The sequence below is a fragment of the Parasteatoda tepidariorum genome, chromosome 7 (genome assembly GCF_043381705.1).
Source record: "Parasteatoda tepidariorum isolate YZ-2023 chromosome 7, CAS_Ptep_4.0, whole genome shotgun sequence".
In the NCBI taxonomy this organism is placed as follows: domain Eukaryota; kingdom Metazoa; phylum Arthropoda; class Arachnida; order Araneae; family Theridiidae; genus Parasteatoda; species Parasteatoda tepidariorum.
Window position 1 is genome coordinate 18,410,127 of NC_092210.1, and position 26,400 is coordinate 18,436,526.

Here is a 26,400-nt window from a genome sequence, read left to right on the forward strand (position 1 = left end):
TCTGGCTTAATACTTAAACGGCCATGGTATTAAAACCATCGTTGAGCAGCCGACCCAATTTTGTGTTTACGACTAATAATGTTCAACTCCGCAGCCTTGTAATTTTGAACCCGATCCAGAAGACAAGGAAACTCTTTGATCAAGTATTGGGAGAAAATTGCCGTCGTGGAGGACTTTTTTATGCTTCTAACCCGTATTTGCGTTACACGGAGAGGAAAACCACGAAAACTTCTCACGGCTAGACTGATGGCAACGGGACTCTAACCCATGATTCGTTTACCCCTGAGGAAATTTTACGTCGACACCGTTGGTGGAGCGAGCTGGGTTTGGAATTCATATTGACCAGCTATCGCTGGGATTCGAACCCGGTTCACCTCATTGGAAGGCTAACACTCTGTTTCCGTAGCCGTCGTGGCTCAAGACAGCTCATGAGCCACCATGTTAGGAATGCTCCGTAATTTTGACTCCGATCAGATTATAGAAACAGTGTCTTAGCTGGTGCCTGTTCATCCAAATTTCCACACCACAGCCAACGAGTGGCACGTCAGCCAAGACAGATTTAACGTGCCCCATGCTGCGTATGACGACCCAGTTCTCAAACCGGTGGTGGACGCAAAGCGTATCTGCTGATTACGCCAAGGGAGCACCAATTTGAAAGTAAAGGGTGGACATAAAATGTGAGATATTTCAAAAACCGTAACACGAGATATACTGGGTAGAATGAAAAATAAAATATCTTGGCATACTTGATAACAGATTGGCGGTGATTGATAACGTGCTTTTAATTTCAATTTAAAAAAAAAAATAAATAAAAAAAAAAAANAAAAAAAAAAAAAAAAAAAAAAAAAAAAAAAAAAAAAAAAAAAAAAAAAAAAAAACTCAAATTTGCCGACATTCAAAAATGTGATGTGGTTTCAAGAGTAATATTAAAAAAAATAAAACATAAGAATGACGGCCATATTCATGTTCGAAAATACTAAAACATCAAAATGGTCCCTTCAGCAAATTATAATATTTCTTAACATACTTATTAAACTTCTCGACTCAGCTTGATTGAGGATATAATTCAGTTGATTCTTATTAATAAAATAATGTTTTTTTGTTGTTGTTGCTTGAGTTGACAAATATGTATTCCCCCAAGGCCCTTGATAAAACAAATTTCCCAATTCGGTAATCTTTGGTGCAAATTTTAGTTTTCTATAAATTAAAACAGCATACTGTACAGAGCGCATTTTTACAATTTTTTTACATCCCCCTACACGTGGCATGGAACTCTTTAACTCGTGTTAATGTGCTTCCTGAATATTCTAGTCCCTTGTTAATTAAATATTATAAGCAAAACAATTGGTGCTAACTATATCAGGCTGAAATCAAAACAGTTTTAATGTAAATAGCTAAAATAATTACTTAATGAAATAAGTTTTGCCTTCTCGATCAAAAGCAGCCTCCCATCCATATGGCAATCCAATTCCTCCTGAATCCCAGGATTCCACGGGTGGCAACCACGATGACGTCTTTGTTTCATGGCTAAAAACAATGAAATAAAAATAAATAATCTTGAATAATAAACTAAATTATATAATTTAAAATTGCAATTTAACAAATTTACACCATTTCAATAAAAAAAATTTTCATTAACACTGCGTTAATTTTTCTCCAATTTTATTTTTTCAGGTATTTATTCTGAAGACATTTATAAAATGTTAATAATTCAATTGTGGTAAACGCTTTCTGTTGAAAATTTTTTAAAATACGTTAGTTTCTTAACATGAAACGGTTAGTGACTTAAAGGAAAATATATAATTATTTCTTTTGATATTAATAGTATGTTTTTTTTTTGTTGTTGATGGAATAAAGTTGAAAATTCAGTAAATAAACTAAAAATAAAAGAAATTTCTTTAAAAAATGTAGCGTTCATTTAAATAATTTGCCCATTGATTTAGGCAATGGTGCATAAACGTACGATATTATTTCTTAAATAAAATATTATTTTTCATGTGCGAAACTTGCTAAAATAATTCGCTGCTTCGACCAAATCAAAACTAAAGAAATTATTTTCATTTCAACCAAAAATAAAGAAGAAAACATTGCCGGAGCAAAATTATTAGTATATAATGAATATTAATTGCAGGACGTGTTTCGTATTTAATGGCTTTAGTTAAGAATCCTTATCAAGAGTGTAATCATAAAAGTACCCTCATTAAGGGTTAATAATTAATATTTAAGTTGACAAAACAAATGCCTTTCATTTTCATTTATGGTTGAAATTAGTGTTTGTGTATTTTAATTCTATCTTATTGATGATTAGAATCGATAGGGATATATATTAAGTGTTAACACTATAATGAAAGAGAATTAATAAAGAGAAGGAAAAAAGGGACAAATGCATTTCTTTTTAAATTATTGCCTAGAATGTTTTGCTATATAGAAATAATTTTCCCACTGTTTTATACGTTCTGAAAAAAATATTGTTCCTCGATTAGTTAGAGCGTGATTTCAAACTGTCCAAATAAAGAAAATTCAAAATAGTGATATTTTTTATAAATAGAAACTCCATTATATTTAGTTGATTTGGCTCCTCAGTTGATTTTGAATCGTACCAAACAGCTAAATATTACCAAATATTCCGAACAGCCGAATCTTCAAACAACTGAATCTTGTTAAAATTTGTTTCTCTCTCTAGGCTTGTTTTAAAGAACATTTATCTGTAAATCAGAGCATGAAATTTCTGCTCGCCAATGACGACCAAACATATAGAGTTGGCGAGTAAATTTAGTTTTGTAAAAATGCTGTATTTGAAACCACCATACTTTCCTTAGAGTTTGCTGTAAACAAACATTAAAAATTATAAGTAAGAGCTTCAGATTTTAAGAGGGAGATTAATAAACCTTACGCAAAGATATACACCCCAAACAGACAGAAATCTATGATGCAATCACATATGTTAACACTTCTGCATGTTTTTGACACCTTGGATTCTTTTCCCGAGGAAAACAAATTATTGAATTTGGGAATGAGGAAAAATTATTCATGTAATTAAAAATCAAATATCTTTAATGAATCTGAATGTTGAGTAATCAAAGTGAACAGAATTCAAGTTTACTTTACTTATATGGACTCAGATGCGCAGAAGTTAAACAGTGAAGAGTGTTCAACGAGTTTACCAAACTCGCTGCATTTTATGCAATTTTACAGTTCTTCAAAATGCACATTTTTTATCTAGTTTTGGCCACCAAAAAGTTCTTTAAACTACATAGCTCAAAATTTTAAAATTTGTTCATATTTTTGATGAGAATACTGGCAAACGTTAGTCTGGCTAATACTTTCAGAACTGATATTTTATGGCCAGTGAAATTACTGTAGATTTGATTCAGTTAGTACTAATCATAGATTTCCAATTGATCATTTCGTATCAGCCATGTCGATCAATTGATTGATCTGTTTATTTGAATAAAGTTTGTTGAAAATTTTAAAATTAATTTGAATGAGTTAATCTATTACGTTGAAAATTTGGTAATATCCCAATATGCGATCTACATGTGTAATAGACACTTATTATTTTAATAGTTGAGTTTTCTTTTAGTTGCCACTGCCCGGTATACCCACCATGGATTTTTTTAAATGTTAAATGCCACACCCCTCATACCCTATGCTGATGTTTTTTATAAGATTAAATGCCACTGCCCAGTATGCTCTATTAAACTATACCCTCACCATCTATTGATCCGTACCGTAAAATAACTATACAAGCTGTACGCATTTTGGGATAATCTAATATGCTGATTTGAATAAGTTTATTGAAACCAGTTAATCTAATACTCTGATTTATAAGAGTTTATTCAAATCAGCGAATCTAATATATTGATTTGAATATGCTTATTCGAATCAGTTAATGAAATTAGTTTACTTTAATCCCTAGATGCAAATAAAATCTTAAGGTTCAGATCAATTAAAATATCTAGGCTTAAAAGTTCAAATGAACTATTGATGAACAAAACCCATAAACTCAAATATTAGAATCAGTTTAGGCACATCGAATCTATAGGTGCAAAGATTTGAATCAATTTATGAAAAATCACTTTGATGCTTCATATTACCCAACTCTAATTTTGCAAATTTAATCAAAGCATTTAGGTTTCTTTACACCTCAGCGAAAACATCAATAATAAGTGCATGACTGATTTACGAAACGGAAGAAGACTCTTTGCTTTGTAAACATAATAATTTTAATGCAGTCAGTAATGTATTCATGTTCTCCATAAAACGTCATTTATCCTTTATTATCCCAAAAAGGATGTGGATAACACAAAAACCAAACACACACAAACTGGGAACAGTCAACGCCTTTGTGTTTGTTCACCAATGATGAAATTTGCTTAACGACAGCCACTTAGCTGTAGCAAAATTTGCGGTTACAAAGATAACGAATATGGAAAGAAGGGAAAAAAATGATAGTTCATCCGTCGTGGCGCTGCAGTCTGTTAGTTCCTCCATCTCTTTTACCAAAGAAAGAAAGATTAAACAAGCATTTTTCTAAATGATGATACTTAATATTTGCTGTACAAATATCCGAGAGTAAGACATTTACGATAAAACGGGAAATTTAATATTTACACGTCACATTTATCTGCTTTAATTAACTTTCGCTCTGTTGCTTACGTTGTATTCATAAGTGATAATGTGCTTCTTTAGCTAGCTGGCATGAGTTATAGCAGAAAATTTAAAAGAACATTAAGGAAGACTGTTAATTTGAGCCACTATAAGAACTAAGGACACGAAAACAATTCATGTGTTTTCTGGTTAAATTCAGCTTATAATAAATATTAAGAACATTTGAAATTTTTTCTTTATTTCTATATATGAGAATAATTCTTAAAGATGGTTAGTCACAAGAGGAAAAAAAGTTTATGTCAGTGCAGATTTAAATATGGCCAATAACAAAAAATAAATTTTTTTTTTGTGATGATGTGCTTCTTTAACTAGCCGATTCAAATAAGACAGAAAATTTAAACGAATATTAGAGAATAATGTTTGTTTGTGCAAGAATTAACTTTAAGAACACGCCAACAATTGATGTGTTTTCTGGTTGAATTCAGTTTATAATAAATATTTAGAACATAAAATTTTTTTTTTTGTTTCTATATTTATGCGAATAATTCTTAAAGATGGTTAGTCGCGAGAGGAGAAAAAATTGAAGATAGTACAGATTTAAATACAATCAACAACACGTTTTTTNTTTTTTTTTGTGACTAGCCGATTTAAGTAAGACAGAAACTTTAAAAGAATATTAGAGCAGAATATTTGTTTGAGAAAAAATGGATGTATTTTCTTTTACAATTTAGTCTGAAATTAAAATTTAAGACACTACGATTGATTTTTACTTCTACTTATGAGAATAATTCGAAAAGACGTTTATTTACGCTTTAAGTAAAAATAGAAGCCGATACGCCCTTTTCCAACAATGTGCTTCGTTGACAAATTGGTTTAAGTAAAATAGTAAGTAAAAAAAGAGTATTAGAAAACAGCGTTTGTTTGTGCAACAATTAACACTGAGGACACGCCAACAATGGATGTGTTTTCTTGTACGATTGAACTTTTAATAAATATTTAAGAAATTTCAAATTTTTTCTTTTTACTTATGCAATCAATACAGATTGTGTAACAATGTGCTCATTTGACTAAATGATTTAAGTAAACCAGAAAATGTAAAAGAAAATTAAGTAAGTTCGTTTGTTTACCAGTAAGGACCCGCCAACAATCGATGTATTTTATTGTACAATTCAGCTTGTAATAAACATTTAAGACATTAAGATTATTTTTTACCTTTACTTATGCAAATAATACACATTTTGTAACAGTATGCTTCTTTGACTAGTTGATTTAAGTAAAACATTAAATAAAAAAGAATATTAAGTATGACCGTTTGCTTATGCAACATTTAACACTAAGGTCACTCCAATAATGGATATGTTTTCTTGTACAACTCAGGTTTTTAAAATATCTTAGGCTTGTTTTTATGTACAAATTTTGTGTCTGAAATTTTTATTAAGGTAATGGGTCTGATAAATTGGCGTATTTCATAAGTGTCTTTTAAACCAGTTATCTACATGTTTAGAAGTGTTCGATCAATTGATAAAAATAAAAGTTAATCTATACTGAAATAAATAAGTTAAATATCTTAACAATTAATTTTATGATGACTAACTACTGTCATACTGTTCTATTTTTAACCCATTAGCATCTAGCACTCTTTCTTAGAAGTATAGTTTCGCATTATCAGTAAGTTTAACTAAACCATTTGCGACCCGACGTAGAGAAAGACCTAGACTTCGATAGGCTGATGACGTGGAAAATGATTTTCAAACTCTACACATTAAAAATTGGAGGACCATAGGGTTAAGAAAAGATGCCTGGAGAGTTATGAAGGGGGCTGTGGCTCACTCTTGGCTGTACCCAGAGAAATGATGATGGTTTTGTTAATAGACAAAAGCTGATAATATTATTCAAAATGAATAATCCCAAGAAACTGCAGCCGAAAGATATACTTGGTTAATGTAAATGCTTAATTTGTTTCATAAAAGTTAAAAAGGTTGAAAGAGTCTGCATGTTTTGAGCACTCAAAAATATGTACCCATTCTCAAGACACACCAGTTGTGAATGTAGAAGTAGTTTGAAGGGAAAAAAAAGGCTTGGTGACCAACGAAAAAATTAAGAAATTAAATAACAATGAAAAACAAAACTAGAAAAACTCACACTAATGGGGTGTTAAGCAGGTGAGGATGCATTTCCAAGAACAATTGTGGGTTTGAAGGCTTCATGTTATCAACTCGGAAATCGATAAATATATAAATAAAATAAGATACCAGATTGTTAATGTGAGCTGATGCGACAGAGATGGTAGGTAAGAATTTATTTTGATGCTCTAGAATATTTTTTCATACACATGAATGCAGAGTCTTTGGTTGACGTCATGAACTCTTCCTCACCTCTTCATGTCGTTTATAAATCCATCTCAACCTGTTTTGCCTCTCGACTACCGCGATTTTTCTATTTCTGTGTTTCTATTTATTTTCTTTTTTTTTCGATGGCAGCTTGGTTTCAAATCTATGTTTTCTGTATCCACGTGAAGTGAATGTAGGTGTCAACTTTTAAACACTCAAAAGCTGCTGATTTTTCGATTTTTTTTAATTTAAGAAGCAAACGAAATGTTTACATTATCAGGCAAGACAATACTATTTATCTCAATGCTTTTATCTCGGAAAAGCAAAGCATTTGCTTCCATATTATAACACTACCATTAAACTTTTTGATTTAAAAATGGCATTCGCTTCAGTCGACATGTTTCAAGCGGTCAAAAATAGACGCCGATTTTCAAGACTTACCGGATTTTTATTCGAAAATACAGAGATTCGATTTCTGATCTGCATTATTCTGAAGCGAATGAAATATTTTAATTAAGTATTAGTTTGCCACTTCAGTGTCTTGGATTATTAAATTAAAATCTTTATTTCTCAAATTATGCTGTTGGGAATTTCTCAAAACAACGTGGTAGTTAACAGAAGAAAATACCATTACAATTTAAACCCTAATCTACAATATCCTTATCAATAAAAACATTTTCCCCTTCAATATAGAAAGTCTGGTATCATTAAACTAACCTTTAAACCCTTTCAAATATAAAAACAGAAATGAAAGGTGGCGGAACTGATAGGTTAACATCTTATTAGCACAAAAAATGCTTACGTTTATTTTAATAATCGTAAGGGGGAAAAGATTGAAGATCACCGAAGGAAAAAAATATTAGAAAGATAATTTGGAAAAAATAAATTTAAAAAAAAACTTTATATATTAAGAGCAAGGTTGAAAAGCCTCAGGTTAAGCCACTAACAATTCCGTTGTCTTCGACGGATGCTTTTATTGATTATCTTGTACCCCTACCATTTTTCTGCAAAAATGACGGATCTTTTGACTTAAGGAGAAAAAACAAGAAAACGTCATGATCTGCAGGAACAAACGGCAAAAGGGGAAAAAATGAGGGAATAGAAGGATTTTTTTTTATCCCTACCGTAGACATGTTTTTTTTCTTCTTCCTTTTTTTCCTAATTTTTTTTATTCTGCTTCCGTGGACTCACTGACTTTTTTCCTGGGTCTTTAAATTCTCATTACTGATATGAACAAGAATATTTTAGCTTTGAAGTACCGCAATGCAGGTTAATTCGCCTTAAAAGCACTCCAAAGAGAATGGAGTTCAGTTTATAGTCTTAATTTTTTTTCAAATTTAAGATATTCTCGAATTTTAATATTTAAAAATTAAATTACGAATAAGCCAATGTTGCCAATCAGAGAACTGTGAAGTATTTGTTTGCTTATACCAGTGTTTCCCAAACTTATGACTTTTGCGTACAATTTCTAAATTTTTCGTAACGCTGTGTACCACTAATAAAAAAATTAACGCATTTTTTTACAATAAAAAAATTTCACAAAATTCAAAAATCACAACTGGCTGTTGACACCACTAATTATTAACTGTTAACTCTGCAAAAAATAGCCAAAAGAAAAATAACGCAATCGTAATAAATTTTCATGGCTAGCTTTGTTTTTAAATCAAAATTTTTGAAATTATAGTTTGTTTCAAGATATGTCGCATAAGAAAGCGTGCCCCTGCTAAACTGTTCCCGTACCCCTGGGGGTACGCGTACCACACTTTGAGAAACACTGGCTTATACGATAACTTCAAAATTTTAAATTACTAATAAAATAATTTTAAGATGTAATAGGCTAATAAAATATTTATATAGTAAAGGGTGTGATATTTAGGTTTTTACTAACTTTAGGTAACGCTAAGGTATTTTGTCTTTAATAAAGCAATAAAACATAATAGTTTACTGGTAAGAATATTATAAGATATTAGGTTGATAATAAGATAGCTACCTGATGTTATACCATTTTTTTCTGCAAGATCTATTTTTGTTCTATAATGGATCTAAGGGTGGCAGTCATGTGGGCAGGACAAACAGGCACAGGATTTTAAAAAGAGCAAATTAATTTTTATTTAACCATCACAATCAGACAATGAATATCCAAGTGACACAAAATCGAAGTGCTCCTCAATAAAAGTTAGGAAAAACCTTGCAAAATAAACCTGTAAAAATTTGGACCTGAAAAACCAGGTAATTATAATTGGTCTATTAAATAGGTCGAGGGAAATGGTCTTTCACACGGTTCAAATAAAGGGAGAAATCAAAAATGTTAATGCTTAACTTGAAACCAAAAATAGATTAAAAGACATGATGTGAATATTAAAGTGTGAGAAAGAGCGATAATTTCAGAAAATTGAAAAAAAAATCGAATGACTGACTTTGTTTGCGTAGGTTCAAGAAGAGAGGGAGCTATATTACACTGGGGAGCTATTTTCTCTTACTCGTTATGCGGTCGTTCATTTAAATATTTTTTTATTAGTAGTTATAAATATTTTTTATTTCCAATGAGCTGCACAATCGGTCTTGCCGATAAGCAGACCTAATGCGTTCTCCAGAAGTGGTATCCACTCTTTCAGGACCACCACAATGGGTGAGATACCGTTGGTCATATTAATTTGGATGTCTAGTTTCTGCCACACTAGATGGCAGCACCGAGTCTATATTTGGATGCTAAAGTGCACTGTGAATTTAACTTTGCCGGGAATGCCAAGAGCCAATAAGGCACTCCAGGGATCTTTTACATGCCGCATAATCATACGACATGGCCACTGAGGATTTTCTACATCCCGAAAATCCGGTGTCTGGGCCGGGGATCGAACCCGCAGACTTGGGCTCAAAATGCTGACGACAAACCAACTGCTCCACCAAGCCATATAGTTATAAACATAGGACTTATAAATTCGGTTATTTATAGGAGCATAAGTTCAGGCTTATGGTCAATCCTTTACAGTTAGTAAAATTTTAAAAAATCAAGCCCACCATCTTATCAAAAAATGGTTTAAAAAAAAAACAATTTAATTTTATGTAATAAGATAAATGAATTTCTTATTATAAATCAATTATAATCCCAAAAATATGTTAAATTTTCAGGGAAAATGGCCTTTTGAAGGATTAACTAAATGGATTAGTTCAAATCCAAAGATATCAAATTTTTTTGATATCATGAAAAAAAGTAATTTTTGATTATAAGTTATGATTTTTAATAATAAGGTATAACACCTTTTGTATTTACATTTTATTACCGAAAATACGAACTTTGAACGTAATCAGTGGATTTATTTCTATGAACTAACAATTTTTTAAGTAATATCATTAGAACTAAAAAATATACTTTTTTTCAATTTCTTTCAGGAATAATTCGCACGATTAAATTTTTGAAAAAAACTCTCAATAACTAACGTGGTGTGAATAACGAAAAATTACGAAATTTTTAAAATTCGAAACCAAAATTATGAAACACAAATATTTTTTTTAACATTAAACATTAAATGAAAGAATTTAATGATAAGAATTAATGCTAAATATTTATTTTTCCCTGAAACATTTAGTTTTATGCAAGCAAGTGTTTGTCTTTTTTTTGAAAAATCTAATTTTTAAAATTAAAAGTTAATTTTATGTTAAAGTGCGTATTTATCAGATACAGTTTTAATTATTTATAGAGACTATGTACCTTGCTGTTTAAAAATTTATCTACAAAAATTTATTTTTATTTCGCAAATTATTAGTCTGAAAACAAAAGCCATGAGCTGGAAAATATCTTATCGGGAATCGTAAGTGAAAATAGGATGCTTATTTGTATAGAAAAAAATCAATACTTGTTTTTGCTTTGAATATTAAAAGCGATACACTGGCTTTGTAAGCAAAAATATTTTTGCGCATGGATTCTGATTGAGGAATTTGAAATATTTTTTATGTATTTTTTCTTCTTTTCAGTAATGTTTTATCAGTTTTTTTTATAAAGTATCTGTATCTAGTTTTTTTTTTCTTTTTTAAAACATTTCATTCAAAAAATCAATGAAAGGAAGCGTCACGTCCTAAATTTCCTTTTAAACTTAATAATAACTTTTGCAGGTAACAAGATTTTGATTTTTTGGACGAAAGTAATAAATAAAAAGAGAAAGAATAAATCTTGATTTAAGTTCGTTAAGAAAAAAGATGTAAAAAATAATTTTTTTCAGGGAGTAAATATTGAATTACAATTTGAGAATCAATTTAAGATTAGTAAAATCACGTATAAAAAACAATAAATTTATAAATTTTTAAGAATTTTAAAATGTTTTTATAATTAGATTAAAAAACCGAAATTTAAAAATAAAATTAAAAAAACTCTCGTGAAATATATCAAAAAATGATTTTTTCAAAAACTTTTTTTGTAGATAAGCCTAATATCTACACTATAAAAAAAATCTGTTAAATTTACGGAAAAAAAATTGTCAGCTGCCGGACAAGTATAAAACCATTTATTTTGCAGAAAAGAATGGACAACAGACGCCTGTTTGTTAATCAGGTAAGTACTGTTAACAAACAAACACTGTCATTTTAACTAAAAATTCTATAAAATAACTATGTCATCACTGTGGTTGGTGCGAGCCGAAAGTAGCACCCCCGTTCACCCTGTCAAAGCTGGGATTCGAACCTGTATCACGTCATTAGGTGGACGAGTGCTCTATCCTCCGAGTTACCGCAGCTCTAGTGTCTCAGCATGAAAAATCTCACTAATTGAAATAACATTTAAGTGTAAAATCATTTAAAACTAAAGTTGCCCACCCGTATGAAAATGTCTGGCAACTTAACTTTTCAAAAAATTATATTTAAATAAATATAATAATCAGGTAGAGTATAAATTTGAGTATAAAACTGAATGGCAGTAATTTTCATATGATGTTCAGAACCATAAAATAATTGCTGAAAATAATCGTAAAATAATATGAAGAACGGTTTTAATCAACTATTACCTTAAATTGACGGTTTTAATCTACTTATAATTAGGATGACATTTTATTTATTTAAATCAAGGTATTTTATTTTGCAGTTTCTGATCATTATATTATAATCAAACAATTAATATCATGGAATCGAATTCTAATTTAAATACACTGGTAGAATTATTGGAATCAATTATTTGCGTTAAATTAAATTACTCCACACTCTTAAGCTACAACGAAATTTTCGTAGTTTCGGAAAATATTTTCCTTAGTGGTAGCAAAGGCAGTGTATTGATATTTTAATGACTTAGAATAAAAAAAAGAAAAGAATTTTTCACTATTTCAAATAAATAACTTAAACAGATATATATAAGGTCATACGTATAAATAGTCAGATTTTCAAGTTTTGATAAAAGGATTATAAATAAAACTTTCGATTAGATAAAAGTTTTTAGTAAGAAGCTGTGTTGCTTCAAGCCGCTTCTGAAAATCGAACCAGAGTTCTTCAGAATAAACGCTCATTGCCTCTAAACAGTGAGCTATCGCGGCTAACCTCTCAGGCCTCATGGTAAATCAGACTCTGTTTGTGAAATATTTCAACATTTTTTTTTCCATCTTTACAAGATAAGTAGTAGATCTATCCATAACTGTGATTTTGAACAGTATTATTATTATTTGGAGAGATGAGGATTAAATGAATCAACTTTAAATTTAGACGGTTAACAACAATTTTCAACCCTTTGATGCAGAAGTTTTATTAAACATTTCATACTTTTTCATTATTTTGTATTGATTTAGGTCAAAATAAGTGAAAAATATTAAATTTAGTATTTTAGTAATTTATGGTTATGAAATACAGTTGTGGTCTGTCTTTTTCTGCGTTAAAAGTAAAATTTTTCAAACACGTCTCACTTCAAAATAATTTTTCAAATTTGCACTTATTTGCAGATACTTAGATCTGAGAGAAACAGTTATAGATTATTGAAATTTTTTTAATTTACAAAATCAATTATTGATACATTTTTGAATATGGAAGAAAAAAATACCAACTACAGTTTTGAATTTTATATTTTAGTACAAATATAATTCCAATAATCTAAAAAATTTTTAGTATCTGACTGTTTTTTATAATTAAAAAATACCAATGTAAATTTATACTTGTCAAAAAATATATAAAAAAGGCACCGGTATCCCATCTGCAGGTGTATAAAGAAGTTTTCCTGAAGTCCTGTACATTCTAAAGACGATATTTATAAATCACTAAAAACTTTATCTTTCACATTCTGCCAAGCCTTTAATGACAGTACACCAAACTCTATAATTTTCTCAAAACCAAAGTATGACATCATACAAGTAATAAATACGCAAAATTAAAAAAGAGGCATTCAAGATACGTATCATTGTAAAGAAAACATGAAAACCAATAAACATAGCAATAAATTTCAAATAAATGTGCAATAATGCTGAATAAAACTGAATAAATATTCCATTTCCATGCATTTATATCATTAAGAAAGAACCGTAAAGCTTCTGATTTCATAAAATTCTTTCCAAACTTGTATTTAAATATTCAAAATTAATGCTTCTAAAATAATTCAAGCAAGTTAAAATTTATTTCCATTTCCCATTTTGATTTCACTCAATAAATTTCGAATAAAATAATCTTCTTAACGTCGATCAAATATTTCGAATAAGATCGTCATTTTTCGAAATCGAATAAAGAACATTTTCGATAGTGACAAATGGCACCGTAATTACATAAAAGGTTACCGTTTCCTCGAGTTGTTTAATGATTCGAATAGAACCTAACGTCATTTTCAAAAAGTTCTAGAACTTATCCTCTTTTTCGCCAGTCTTCCTTCAATTTTCTTTTCTCTAATCTTCTATTATAAAATGGAATTTAAAAATTTCAATTATAGGAGGGAGTTTACGAACCATCCATTCTAGGAAGAGGACTCAAACGAAATGGAATAGATTCGAATCTCTTGCATCCGTTTCAGAACAATTTTTATTTATTTTTTATGGTTCGAATCCGGCTCATGACAACAGCGATAATTTGTTGAAACAAAGTGTTAAACAAGAGAGAGAAAAAATAAAACAGACATTTTCATTAGTAAAATGGACTATGTTTCATTCCTTGCGTATAGAAAAGCATAGCTATTTTTCAAGTCTAAAAAGGATGTATTAACAGGAAAAGCTAACACTTTATTTCGCAGCGAATCGTTCGTAAATTTAATTCCTAAAAGGTATTTAACCAAATGAAAACAATAAGAATTTATTTATTATAAGCTGAAACAGTTTTTTTAAGTTCTCGAAATACGTTAAAACTGTGTTTGAAAGCATTTCAAAATTCAAAATTACACTAATTTTTAATTTATGGGAAAGTTTATTTTTAAAGATAATTCTCATGTTACTAAAATTTAAAGTACTGGAATATAATTACGTAATGTTTGGACGACCCCATATGAATAATCACAAGAAAACAAAGAAATAATAAAATTGAAATACGGTAAAAGAAAAACAACTTATTAAGCATCGCAATTAAAATTGGAAAAAAAATGGGGTAATGGAATTTAATGCATTTTTTTAAATAATATAATAAATAATATTAAGTTTCTTGGAATATATTTTTGCTCTAAGTTTTTCAAATTTTTAAATGCAACGTTTGTAAATAACAACAAATAAAATGTTTTTTTTTAATTTTTTTTTTTTTTCTTTTTGAAAATGTTATTTTTGTACAACAAAAATTGCAGAATTAGTGCAGAAATCAAATATATAATAAATAACTAAAATGAATGAAAAATAAATATTTTAAAAAACTTTTATAATTTTCAAATTAATGTTTTAGTTTAAAGTAGCAAAATATTAACTAATGAAATATTACATTTTTAATAAACTCTTTAAACTTTTGAAATTTATTCTTACTTTAGTAAAGTTTAGTAAAAACGAAGCAAATTATTTTGGAATGTTGCGTTTAATAAATTTAGTTCATTACAAATATAATAACAGCGAATGATCTTTCTTTTAAAAAAATAACAATAAAGAGAAATATAAATCATATTCATACTTATTAAACCAATATTTTAAATTAATAAAATAAATTGAGAAATATTAATTCCACTAACTAATGTTTTAAAAGTTGCACCTCGAAGAAACTATCACGGAAAATCTTTAGATATTAAACTCCGGCAGGAAATATTTGAAATAACCAACAAACGATTAAAAAATTCCTTTTCGAACTAAAACAAATAAAACTGAGAAAACTTTTCCTACTTACGTAACGCGACACTTCAAAAGCATGCGAACAGGCGTAACTCTTCTCAACCAAAAGATTTCATGTTGCATAAAAGTGACATGGAAAAAGAGTTTTTACTGAGTTCGAAAGACAGGATGGACAGACAGACAGGAAGGATGTTAGCCATTCAAAAAGGGTGACAGGGGTGGGTGGGTCAGAGTTGGTCGAAGAACACGACACGTGACATATGGGTGACACCTGGGACTCTTTACGAAAGTGACTGCTTCCGCCACTAACGTTGTTTAACTTACACATGTAACTAGAATGCATATTTTTAAACATTTCTTCGTTTTCTTCAATAGTATAACGGCGAATTATGTTTATTATTGAATACTTCAACTGTGATAAAGTGGACAAAAGTCACACTTTTTTTTCCTGGACCACATTAAGTTTCTCAATTTTATTTGTATTTACATATAATTACATTGCATATTAATGCACTTTTTTTAAACCTTTAAACGTATCGATATATTTTGTTTTAATTTTTAATAAATAAAGTTAAAATCGACCAAGAAATGAGTGTAATTAGTAAGGAAATTGAAAAAAAAAAAAAAAAAAAAAAAAAAAAAANAAAAAAAAAAAAAAAAAAAAAAAAAAAAAAAAAAAAAAAAAAAACGGCGGATTTACGTATTTTTATTTTATTATGAATCATTCCTTAAAATCTACAAAACTACTGAATATTTCAAACATAAATTTCTACATAACTATTCGTTTTCAAACATGATTTTTTTTTTATATAAATGATCGTTTTCAAACGTAATTACTCAGTAGATAAATAATCGTTTTCAAACATATTTACTTTCTTATAATAAACAATCGTTTTAAAATATAATTACTTTTTTTAAATAATCTTTTTCAAATGAAAATTACTTTTTTTAAATAATCCTTTTCAAATGAAAATTACTTTTTTTAAATAATCCTTTTCAAACTTAATCTTTATGTAAATAATCGTTTTCGAATATACGTTCGGAAACAATAAAATAGTTGGGGCAAAATTAAGAAGAAAAAAAACCCTAAGCAAAGTTTACTACACAAAGAGATACGAGATTTTAAAAATACGATGAAAAATTTCCTTCAAATTGCTGTAAAAACGGGTTAAAATAGTACTTACTGAAAATGTTTGTAAAATAATATTATGAAATGCGTATTTTTTTATAACATCTAAACTGACTTAAAATTATTTATTGAAAATGACCCAATTTCCTCTTCTTTTTTTACAATTCTTCATCAGATTTATTCGTTATTTTCGTAATAAAAACAGAGTTTATTTAAATACAAACATAAAAATATTTATTTTTCTTAAAATTTTTAATATAAGTTTTACATCTGTCGATAAATAAATATCGTTCTCAATAAGCGCTTTACAAATTTAATTTATGCTTCAGTATATATGGAGTTCGTCGTTAAAAGTTTAGTTAAGAGTCATTAAATTAATTAAAATTCATTAAAATTAATTAATATTTAATTAAATGTATTATCAATCAATTTATTGCATTCAATAACTACAAAACTATTTTATTCTACATTTTAAAAAGTACAATATAGAATAGCACATTTAAAGAATAGTAGGCACATAAAAGGTTGCACTGCTGTCAACAGTAGTTACATAGTTACACTACACCACTAGGAAAATTATATTCAATAAATGCAAAATTACATTAATTCCTATTTAGTATATTAATTTCATCCTTAAAAATTCTTTTTGTCAGTCTCATTGTTGTAAAGTTGTTTTTAATAAATGCAAAACTAGTTTAATTACTCACAATTGCACTAGACGTGCCTGAGCAAATTATTTATATAATCTTCTTCTATTTCTGCAAAAAAATATTTATAAATGCAAATATTTTTTACTACAGGAATTTAAATATTTGGAAACTATAATGTAATTTTATAACTGAAGAATGTTGCACTTTTTTTAATAGATCACAGACAATACACTTATAATGAATCAAGAAAAAAGGCACCCGAAAAAAGCTCCTTAAATATTGCATGCATTTAACGTCCAATTTCATTCGAGCCGTTGAGCCCGAATTTAATTATTTTTTAATTAATGTGTACAGTTTAGTTTGAAGTTGACTGATAGGAACTTTTAATGTTTTATACTTTTTAATGCGATTATATAATATGTAATAATGTGCAATTATATAATATGCAATAACAGTATTATTACTAATAATGTATCAAATGAATCAATTAAAAAGAATCTCTCAGGGGTTTAATCTTTTCATAAATTAAAAATATAAACAAAACAACAACAAAAAAATTAAATAAATAAAATATTTCATTTTAAAACGGTTCTTAAAAAATTACTATTTGAAAAAGTATTATTTTAAAATTTTATTATATAAGTGCAGTTATTGATATTTAGAGCAATTTTCGAATTGCTTAATAATCGTAATCAATTTGCTAAATGGTATAAAGAGAGCAAAGTTTTCTTCCGTAAACTTAAAAATTAAGCCTTTATGTACTTATTAATTTGATAAAAAAATGTGTAATTTCTTTCGAATAAATATTTAATTATTATAAATTTTAGTTTAACAACCCGAAATGAATCGGTTATTAAATTCTCATAATTACTAATGAGGTACTTTTTTCCAGTGTTTTTTATTACGAACTTTTTTTTTCAGGTGCTTTTTCTTCTCTGCTCGTTTTTCTGCCTACTCCATAATACCATTCCATAGCGCATGTATTGTATTTCAATATATATGGATTTCTTCGTTAAAAGATTAATTAATTATTTAATGACTTCTAATTAATTTTCAAAATTGATTAAAAAAATTTATTAATTAAAATTTAATCAAAAGTCAAAAAACTTAATCGAATTACAAAAATTGCTGTAACATTCTAGAAAACAACGTCTGTCACAACAAACCTCAACTTTCCGCAGCAGACTGTTATGCAATTTTAACGTTGATTATTGTAATGCGTATCACATATACAAATTTGCTTCACACTAATTACAAACAAAAAATAAATAAAAACACACAATGTACAATAGTTTTTAAACTGAAAACAGATTTGAAAATTAATTATCCTTTATACGAATGAAAAAACGTTAAGCTTAACACGTTTGCCATTTTCTCTAAAACGTGCAGCCTGATGAATGACTTAGAATAAAAAGCAATTGATTAAATTGACTACAATCGCCAAGAGATACAAATTACTCTAAGCAAAGCACATTATAAAGTCAAATTATATCAAAATCAATAACGCCCAATCCAGCGGCTTCGGTATTTTATGCCTATTAGAAGTCTCCCTTTTTCAATCCATGATTATTTAAGCACAAGGAAATGATATTGTTGGCCTAGATCTGAAGGCAACCCCTTCAGCTAATGGTTGAGGCTCGCCAACTACAACGGGTGTTTGGGATGGTAAAAAGGAATGGTGGACATCATCCTTCATCCATCAAAAACGACAAGAATCGCCATTTATCAACCAACTTGTGCCCAGGCATTGCGACATCCATCACGGACAGGCACTCGTTAGTCGCCTTCCGTGTAATTCTTTGCTGCTATATTCAATTGGTGACAAATTGGATCGCTTTTTTCTATTGGACGATGGCTTTCATCCTTTCCGCCGTTATGGGTAAGAGAATTATGGCGATGTTGACCTTTGTGTGTAGGGATGGACATTGCGCAAAGAAATTCATCTTCAAAAGATGGAAGAATGGTGAATTAATAGTAATCTTTTCGAATTATTGCCGTTGACAGAAAAATAATATGTGTGGGCTGCTAATGATTTGTTAACACAATTCCTCCTAATGTTTGTTTTTTACTTTGTACAGCTGATGCATTATGGACATCTAAAGAAAAGTGCGACGCATTGAACAAACTAACTTAATTTTGCTTTAATATATAGCAATTAATATAAAAGATTAGTGGATAATTATTTAAGTAAAATAATTTAAACTCAATCCATTAGCAAAAGTTAAATTTCACTATGGATTAATATTCAAAGTTTATCGAATCAAAGTCAAGGCGCTGATGACAAATACATTGTTTCATTAATACCCATGCATAGTAGCACGATATAGTAGGTTTAGAGTTCTTCTAATCAAACCAATGAAGAAACTCATGGTTTAGAAGCAATGAATAACTTAATTATAAAACTAATATAAATAATCATTAAACCAAACTTATAAAATAGTATCCGTTTGAGTTAACGAGTGTTTGCAGCTGAATTATTCATTGGATTGATATTCCTTTGGAAGACTTCCACGTGTACATAAATGTCTGCTAACGCAATAGTTTCTTCACACAAATTTGGAACATGAACAGACAATATGATCAGCACCTGATAATTTTATCTCTGATCACCTTATTTTGTAATTACCGCATAAAATTAACGGGGCGAATCTAATGAATCGATGAATCATAGACAGAGGTGATACCAATACCAGCCGATCATACAATATACTGGATATGTACCGTTATACCACTAATGTTGTTGTCGTAAGCTATTAAGGCAAGGGGTGCGATTGTTCTTGTTTTCCAGTGGCGCCATCTATGGCCAATAATTCAAATTCTGCCCCACCCATGCGTCACATCCGTTTTACAGGGTGGACCCATTCATACATCCACAGATCGTAATTTTAATCTGAATCAGGGAATGATCAATCTCCAATTCAGTGCCCACAGAAGTAGAACTTGTTATGGGAATATAGAGGACTTCATGACCCGGCAGATTTAATGTGCAACAGTCACCACTTTGACAGGCTGGATTCTAACTCCTGTTCTCACGAACGTGAGTCCAGCGACCAGCCAACCAGGCTATCCCAGCCACTATACTACTACTAAGTACCAATAATAAGTACAACTTTCAATATACTGATATTTCTTTAAATTTTGATTAAAATTCTTCAAGTAACTAAAGAACTGTTTTCATTTAAACATGTTTTTCACCTGAATGCAATTTTAACTTACGGTCTATATTAACATTTTTTAATGCCAAAAATTATGCTTTCCCCTAAGTCTCCTGTGAATTGAGATCGTTTTTTGAAACAAAAAGAGGTTAAAGTAAATAGTACATTCTTTAGCAAATATTATGAGAATTTCCGGAAGTCTCGTAATATAACTATGTGAAATTGTAATCAGAACCATTTACATTCGAAATTATTTTCAGATATTTCTATTTATAATTTTCACGTGACGTAATGTCGGTTTTCATTTGTACTTCTATTATGTATTTGATATTATTCTGCGATTTCCATAATCTATCACTATTTATTTGATGCGTTAAAATTAAATATACACATCAAGAATAGGAGGAAACAAAAAGAGGATAAAGTAAATGCTAAATTCTTTTGCAGATATTTTGCGAATTTCTTGAAGACTTGAAATATATCCATCTATGCGAAATTAAATACCTTGTTCATAAGAACCATTTGTATTGCAAATTAATTCTAGATATAGCAATACTGAAAATTGATATTATCTCAACATGATCACGAATTTGAATAAATATACTAGAAAGCTTTCCCGAGGCAATGACATCTTCAGAGAGAATAATCTAATGATCTCTGTCTTCGTAGTCTGAGAAAATTTAGAGCCGGTCTCTTATTCCGCAGAAGGAGTCTGAATTTCGAAACTCCGAGAATAGGTAATTCAAGCTTTAAGGTATAATAAATCTTGATAGTATGGGTTTCAAACAATATGTCCTTCTCCAAGTATGATAGGAATAATTAAAGTCCCTTTAACAAACTTAAAAGCAATAAATGTAGTATGTGGGGTATTTGAATAATTTGTGAATGGAAATTATTGAACTTGTAATTGAATTCTTTAGGTTTTATTCCGAAGGTTTTATGACATATAAAGACATATTTTAGCAAATGATAAGTTATTTTTATTATTGTTGTTAGCATTTCTTAAAGCTGTTCTGAAGCACCTGAGTATTTTAAAGACCTTCAGTGACTACTGAGAAATCAAGACTTCTTTCGTATGCTGATCAAGAATTATTTCTTATATGGCATATTAGGAGAAATTTTGCTTGGTTTTTGATAGTTAAATACGAGCTGTACAAATAAAAAAATTTAAAACTATAAGTTTAAAAAAACGAAAATAGAGTCGAACATTTTAATTATTCTGGCTCTGAAGCTTCGGTCATAATTTTGGGTGTAACTTTCGATAATAATTTTAGAGGGATTAACTTTTGTTTCTCATTTTTTTTTCAAAAAAAAGGAAAAAAAGGAGAAAACAGAAGATGAGGGAATACTATTTTGAAGTTTTAATATATAATACTTGTCTTACTTGTCTGAAAAGGTTTAGAGCATAAAAAAACTTTAAAGATAATTGAAATAATATGTTATAAATTGTGCATAGGACGGCATCTTTCGTACTTGTTAATCGAAGATGATATTTAAAAAAGAATATGTTAGCCAACTAAGATACTTCTGATCTTAATATTATGTTAATACTACTTGAATATTATTATAATTTTAAACAATAAGACAGATTTAAAAAAGGTTGTCGAGAGAACGAAAAAAAATTCCCGATTTCATGATGAAATAAGAAAATTTCAATAAGAAAAGAAGAAACGAAACACTTTTTGATACAATATGTTGCGACCGTTTGCATGTAGAGCTAAAAAAACCTTTTTGGGCGAAACCTGATTAACTTGAGTATTAGGCATTTATCGTATCAAACTGAAGCAGGACATTTCGAAATGCTTTTATTTAAAAGGTTTGTAGAATTTCAAATTCTGATTCGTAATTGGGAATTCTATTATTATTTAAATAAGCAAGAAAATCGAGGAACCAAAGTCAATTTCACAGTAAAAGTGCAAATTTGAAATAAATCAAGCACAAGTAAAGTAGTAGGAAACGGAATAAATATGAGTTGTCGAAATAATTTCAACAAGAAAATGCGTAAAGAATTAAACAATAAAGTGATATAATGTGCAAAAGAGGAATTTTTTTATCGTTATAGAAATCAAATATTGAAATGCAAATTATATCAAATACTAAATTAACTTTTAACAGTGAATTTATATCTACAAAAGCTCAGAGAGAGTAATCTAGATAATAACTAATAGATTTTGGTTTGATAATAAAATAGATGGAAGTAATTGAGCTGCAGTTGCATTATTTGATTAAGGCAATAATCTGAAATAAATGTTTTTACTTATACCAATAATTATTCAAGAGCAAACTTCTTGTTACAGAAATCCAGTTGAAAATCCATAAAATAGAAGATATATTTCGAACGACAGGGAAACTTGAACTCTAATAAGTAAAAACGAATGTAACCTACTAATCTTCGAAAGGAAAGTTTTGAGAAGAATTTTTTGAGCAATTAAAAGTAAATAATGCACAATGAAGAATAAGAAACAATAGTGAACTTGACCATTTAATCAGACGGGAAAACATAATTCGATTCATTAAATCCTGACACTTGGCATGGCTGGGGCACATTAAAAGATGAAATGATAATAGAAATATAAGAAAACTTAAATTGTAAGCCTTTGAACGAAGAGAAAGGCCTAAACAGATGATACCACCAAAGATTTAACCACCTTAAAGGTGAAAAAATGGAAGTCAAAAGCCAAAAATAGGAAAGTCTGGAACAACATTGTTCTGCAAGTTAAGGCTTACAGCGGGCTGTAGTGCTGCATAAGTTAATGAGTAAGTAATAATCAGGTGAAGAAAAGCATTAAATTTTTAAAGTTAGACTATATGTTATAACTAAATTCATATAGCTTAAGACAATTTCATAACAAGTTATATTTTTAAATTGTTCTGGAGGGTATATTTCAAGAGCGTTTTCATTAAAAAAAAAATGTCACGATTTGTTACATAATGGAAATTCATTCCAGAAATTATAAAAGTAAAAGGCAAAGAATAAAATCTGGAAAAAAGTACTATATAACAGTTTAATATAAAAATGTCACCTTTCGAAAAAAATGTGATTTTTTAAATGTGATGTGATGTTTAAATTAATTATCATGTTGCTCTAAATCAGTGTTCCTTAACCTTTTTGATTTAATGGACCCCTTTTAAAAATTTTTAAGAAGTCACNTTATCATGTTGCTCTAAATCCTTTCAAGCATACAAAACGATAAATTTGGAATGGTGACTAACGAAAGAATAAAGAATTTAAAACCAATTTTTTTTAAACATAGTGTTGTAAGAATCTGTAATCATATACAATCATACCAACCAAGGACATATCATGAATGATACATTCAAATTAATTTGAGATTTATGACACCTTTATTTGACTATACTTGAGCTAAGCATGCGAACTCAGGATTTAGATTTTTAAGGAAATTGGGTAACTGCAATACTGATTTCATTACAGTTGATTAAGGGGATTTTGATTGTTGATATAAGACATAAAAAGTGAATATTTATTGATAATCATGTTATATGATAACATCATAGTACACAGATACCAAGAGAATTCAGAACTAGATGCCGTTAATCTCATTGTTCCCTCATACGCAAACCTCCGATGTGCAAAGCAAAAAAAAAAAAAAAAATCAAAATTAAATTAAATATTTAACAATTAATGAAAATGTCTCGTTGCATTTATTTGTATCATATCACATCATTTTCATTTTGCCATTATGGGGCCTCGGGGCACAGTCAGTTTTTTGTTTAACCACTGACTACAGACTAAATTGACTACATGTTAGCAAGGCAGTGTGACCCGTGATGAAGTACTGTTTGTGCTAACATTCCTATCTCAAAAATTTGTTTGGTTTATGTTTACATTTCCTACATTTTTATTTATATTGTTTACGTAAACCCTTGACATATCATTTTTTGATATAAAAATGATCTTTGATTGCACTGTAAACAACAACTCGCAACGGGATGTTGACAGAGATGCCAAATGCTCCGGACACGCCAAAATAATTTTTAAAAAAAAATGGTAAATAACAACAAACTAAATTTTTGAAAATATTTGACTATTTTTGATTGTTTTTTTAAAACTACTTTGAAGTGGTGAATTATATGAGCCTACGAATTATTTAGAAATAATGGTGGATAAAAATCTACTATATTGAATTTATTAAACCAAGAATCACAATTGATAAACTACCACTATAAAATATTTATTTTCTGTCCGAAGCAAGTTGGCATCTCTATGTTGAAGACGTCTGAGACACGTCAATTATTGTTTTGACAGAAGAAACAAATGAAGTCTCCCAGACGTCTTCGTATGTCAAGGGGTTAAGAGAATTTTGATTCAACTGCTTATAGCGCTTTTCCATTTTTGTTTTTGTTTAATTCAATTTTCAGGCTCATATTAGATGATTTTTATTGTATTTCATTTATTTTAATGACGAAATATTCAGGATTATAACCAAGTCTGAATATTTCGTCATAATAAAAAAAAATTGGTAGCCTTATAAGAAATCCATTTCGTCTCAGAACGTTTTAGAAAAAGAAAAAGAAGAAAAGAATTATGTTTCAAGAAGAAACATTTTGAAAATTCTTTTACCCCATTGAATTTTTCCGAATAAAAGGTCACCATCACTTTCACACTATGATATGCCCTACATTTTACCCTCCCGTTGAAAAATTCTTCCGATTTATCAAGATAGACATACCGTGCTCAATTCCAAAATCAGCAAGAATCGGAAACAATAAAAATCTATCTTGGTATTGGAAGTAAAATATGAGAAGCAAGAAGTAGACGGCTGCTGACAAAGCATCGGCAATAAGTCACGCAGTACGGGGTTGACGTGCATACATCCACTTTGTCCTTTTTGTCACAATTTTATGATGCATGCGTGCAAGAACTGTACCAATATTAAAAAAGAGCATTTATGTTTAATATCGACTTGTAAAAGTTGAATTTAAGTACACTGTAAAGAATTCCAGATAAAATTAAGGTAAAAAGTACTGGTACTTCTGACCTGTAAAATCTATTTTGCAATACAATCTATTTTTACAATAAAATATTATACAGTAATTTTTACAGTAAAGTAACGACACCCTGAGTGCCGATACTTTCTCCTGTAGCTTGATCTGCAATTTTTTTTAGTGTAATTGAGACACGTTTTATGGCTCATGTCGAAATATAAAATTAGGACGAACTTATACTCTTTTAAGTCAACTGTTGCTTCGAATTAATAAAATTTTTTGAATAATGTGCTAAATGAATTGTGTTTTTTTTTTAAACAAAAGTGTATTTTATGCTTTTACGCAACTTATAATTCTTTTTTACACAAACTTGAGAAAATAATTTCATAAAGGAAAATGAAATTAAAAAAATGGAAAACGGAAAATCAAAATAATTTATTTCATCTTGTTTTTCATCTAAACAAAACAGAAAAAATATTTTTTTCCTTCCTAATCTTGAAAAAAGAAAGAAAAGAAAAGGTAAAGATGGAAAGAAATATTTCCTAAAAGAAATCAGCGAATTCTTTGAATGTATTCTATGTAAAAACAGTTTTGCCGATCTTACTACAAAATGAAATTCTTGCAACAAATTTTATCAAAATTACATATTTTAATAAGCAATTTATCAGTAAATCTTGTCAATTTTTGAATCTTTATACTATCTAGGTACAGTGACAAACTACAAATACTTTTTCAGGGAAAAATTTGTTATCTGAAGAACATTTTCCCTGCAGTAAGCTCTCTTGATATTTAGTAGTTACCTATAAAACCCTAATCAATCTTGTAATCAATAATAATAATAATGATATTTAAAAACAATATAAAAATCAATTAATATTAGCAGATGGTACTTAAAGTAAAATTTCTTGTAAAATGTGTGCAGAAGAAATAAAACAAATTACAGAAATTTGATCACCTAAAAGTCACGATCTCTCTTGTATTGGTGACCTGGTTTCGAAGAATGACGTGATTCAAAAAAGTACATGGTTTTGGAAAGTCACTTCTTCGCCAAAATGTAATTTGACTTCTGAAAGAGACTTTTCTTTCTTTTTATAAAAGTGTTAAGATTTCTTATAGATACGTTAACCTCTAAAAGTAAATCTATATCTAAAATATACTTATTCTGTAAGTGTAATTATTACTGAGGTCACAATCTTTAGATTAGCTACTTAAATGAAACAGAAAAAATATCACTCAATTAGCGATTCAGTATATTTAAGAATCTGTGAATTATCCAGTGGCTTTATTTATTTATTTATTTCTTGTTGTTTTTGATGTATTTTTCTTTAGTTTTTTTTGTGTATATATCTATGTATGTATGTATGTATGCATGCGTGTATATATATATATATG

At 28.9% G+C, this 26,400-nt stretch overlaps 1 protein-coding gene across 2 annotated transcripts in view; it reads right to left on the reverse strand.

Moving 5' to 3' along the window:
- The window catches only part of LOC107439363 (uncharacterized), a 566,421-nt gene that overhangs the window by 109,671 nt on the left and 430,350 nt on the right, over window positions 1–26,400 (reverse strand). The window contains exons 1-2 of one of the 2 annotated variants that reach the window (XM_071183127.1): window positions 15,183–15,307; window positions 1,408–1,527 (exon numbers count right to left, since the gene is read on the reverse strand). In XM_071183127.1, the coding sequence (XP_071039228.1) occupies window positions 1,408–1,527; window positions 15,183–15,250 (188 nt within the window). In that variant the 5' untranslated portion in view covers window positions 15,251–15,307. Of the gene's footprint in view, window positions 1–1,407; window positions 1,528–15,182; window positions 15,308–26,400 lie in introns of those variants that run through there. The other variant, XM_043046915.2, reaches the window with a different exon arrangement.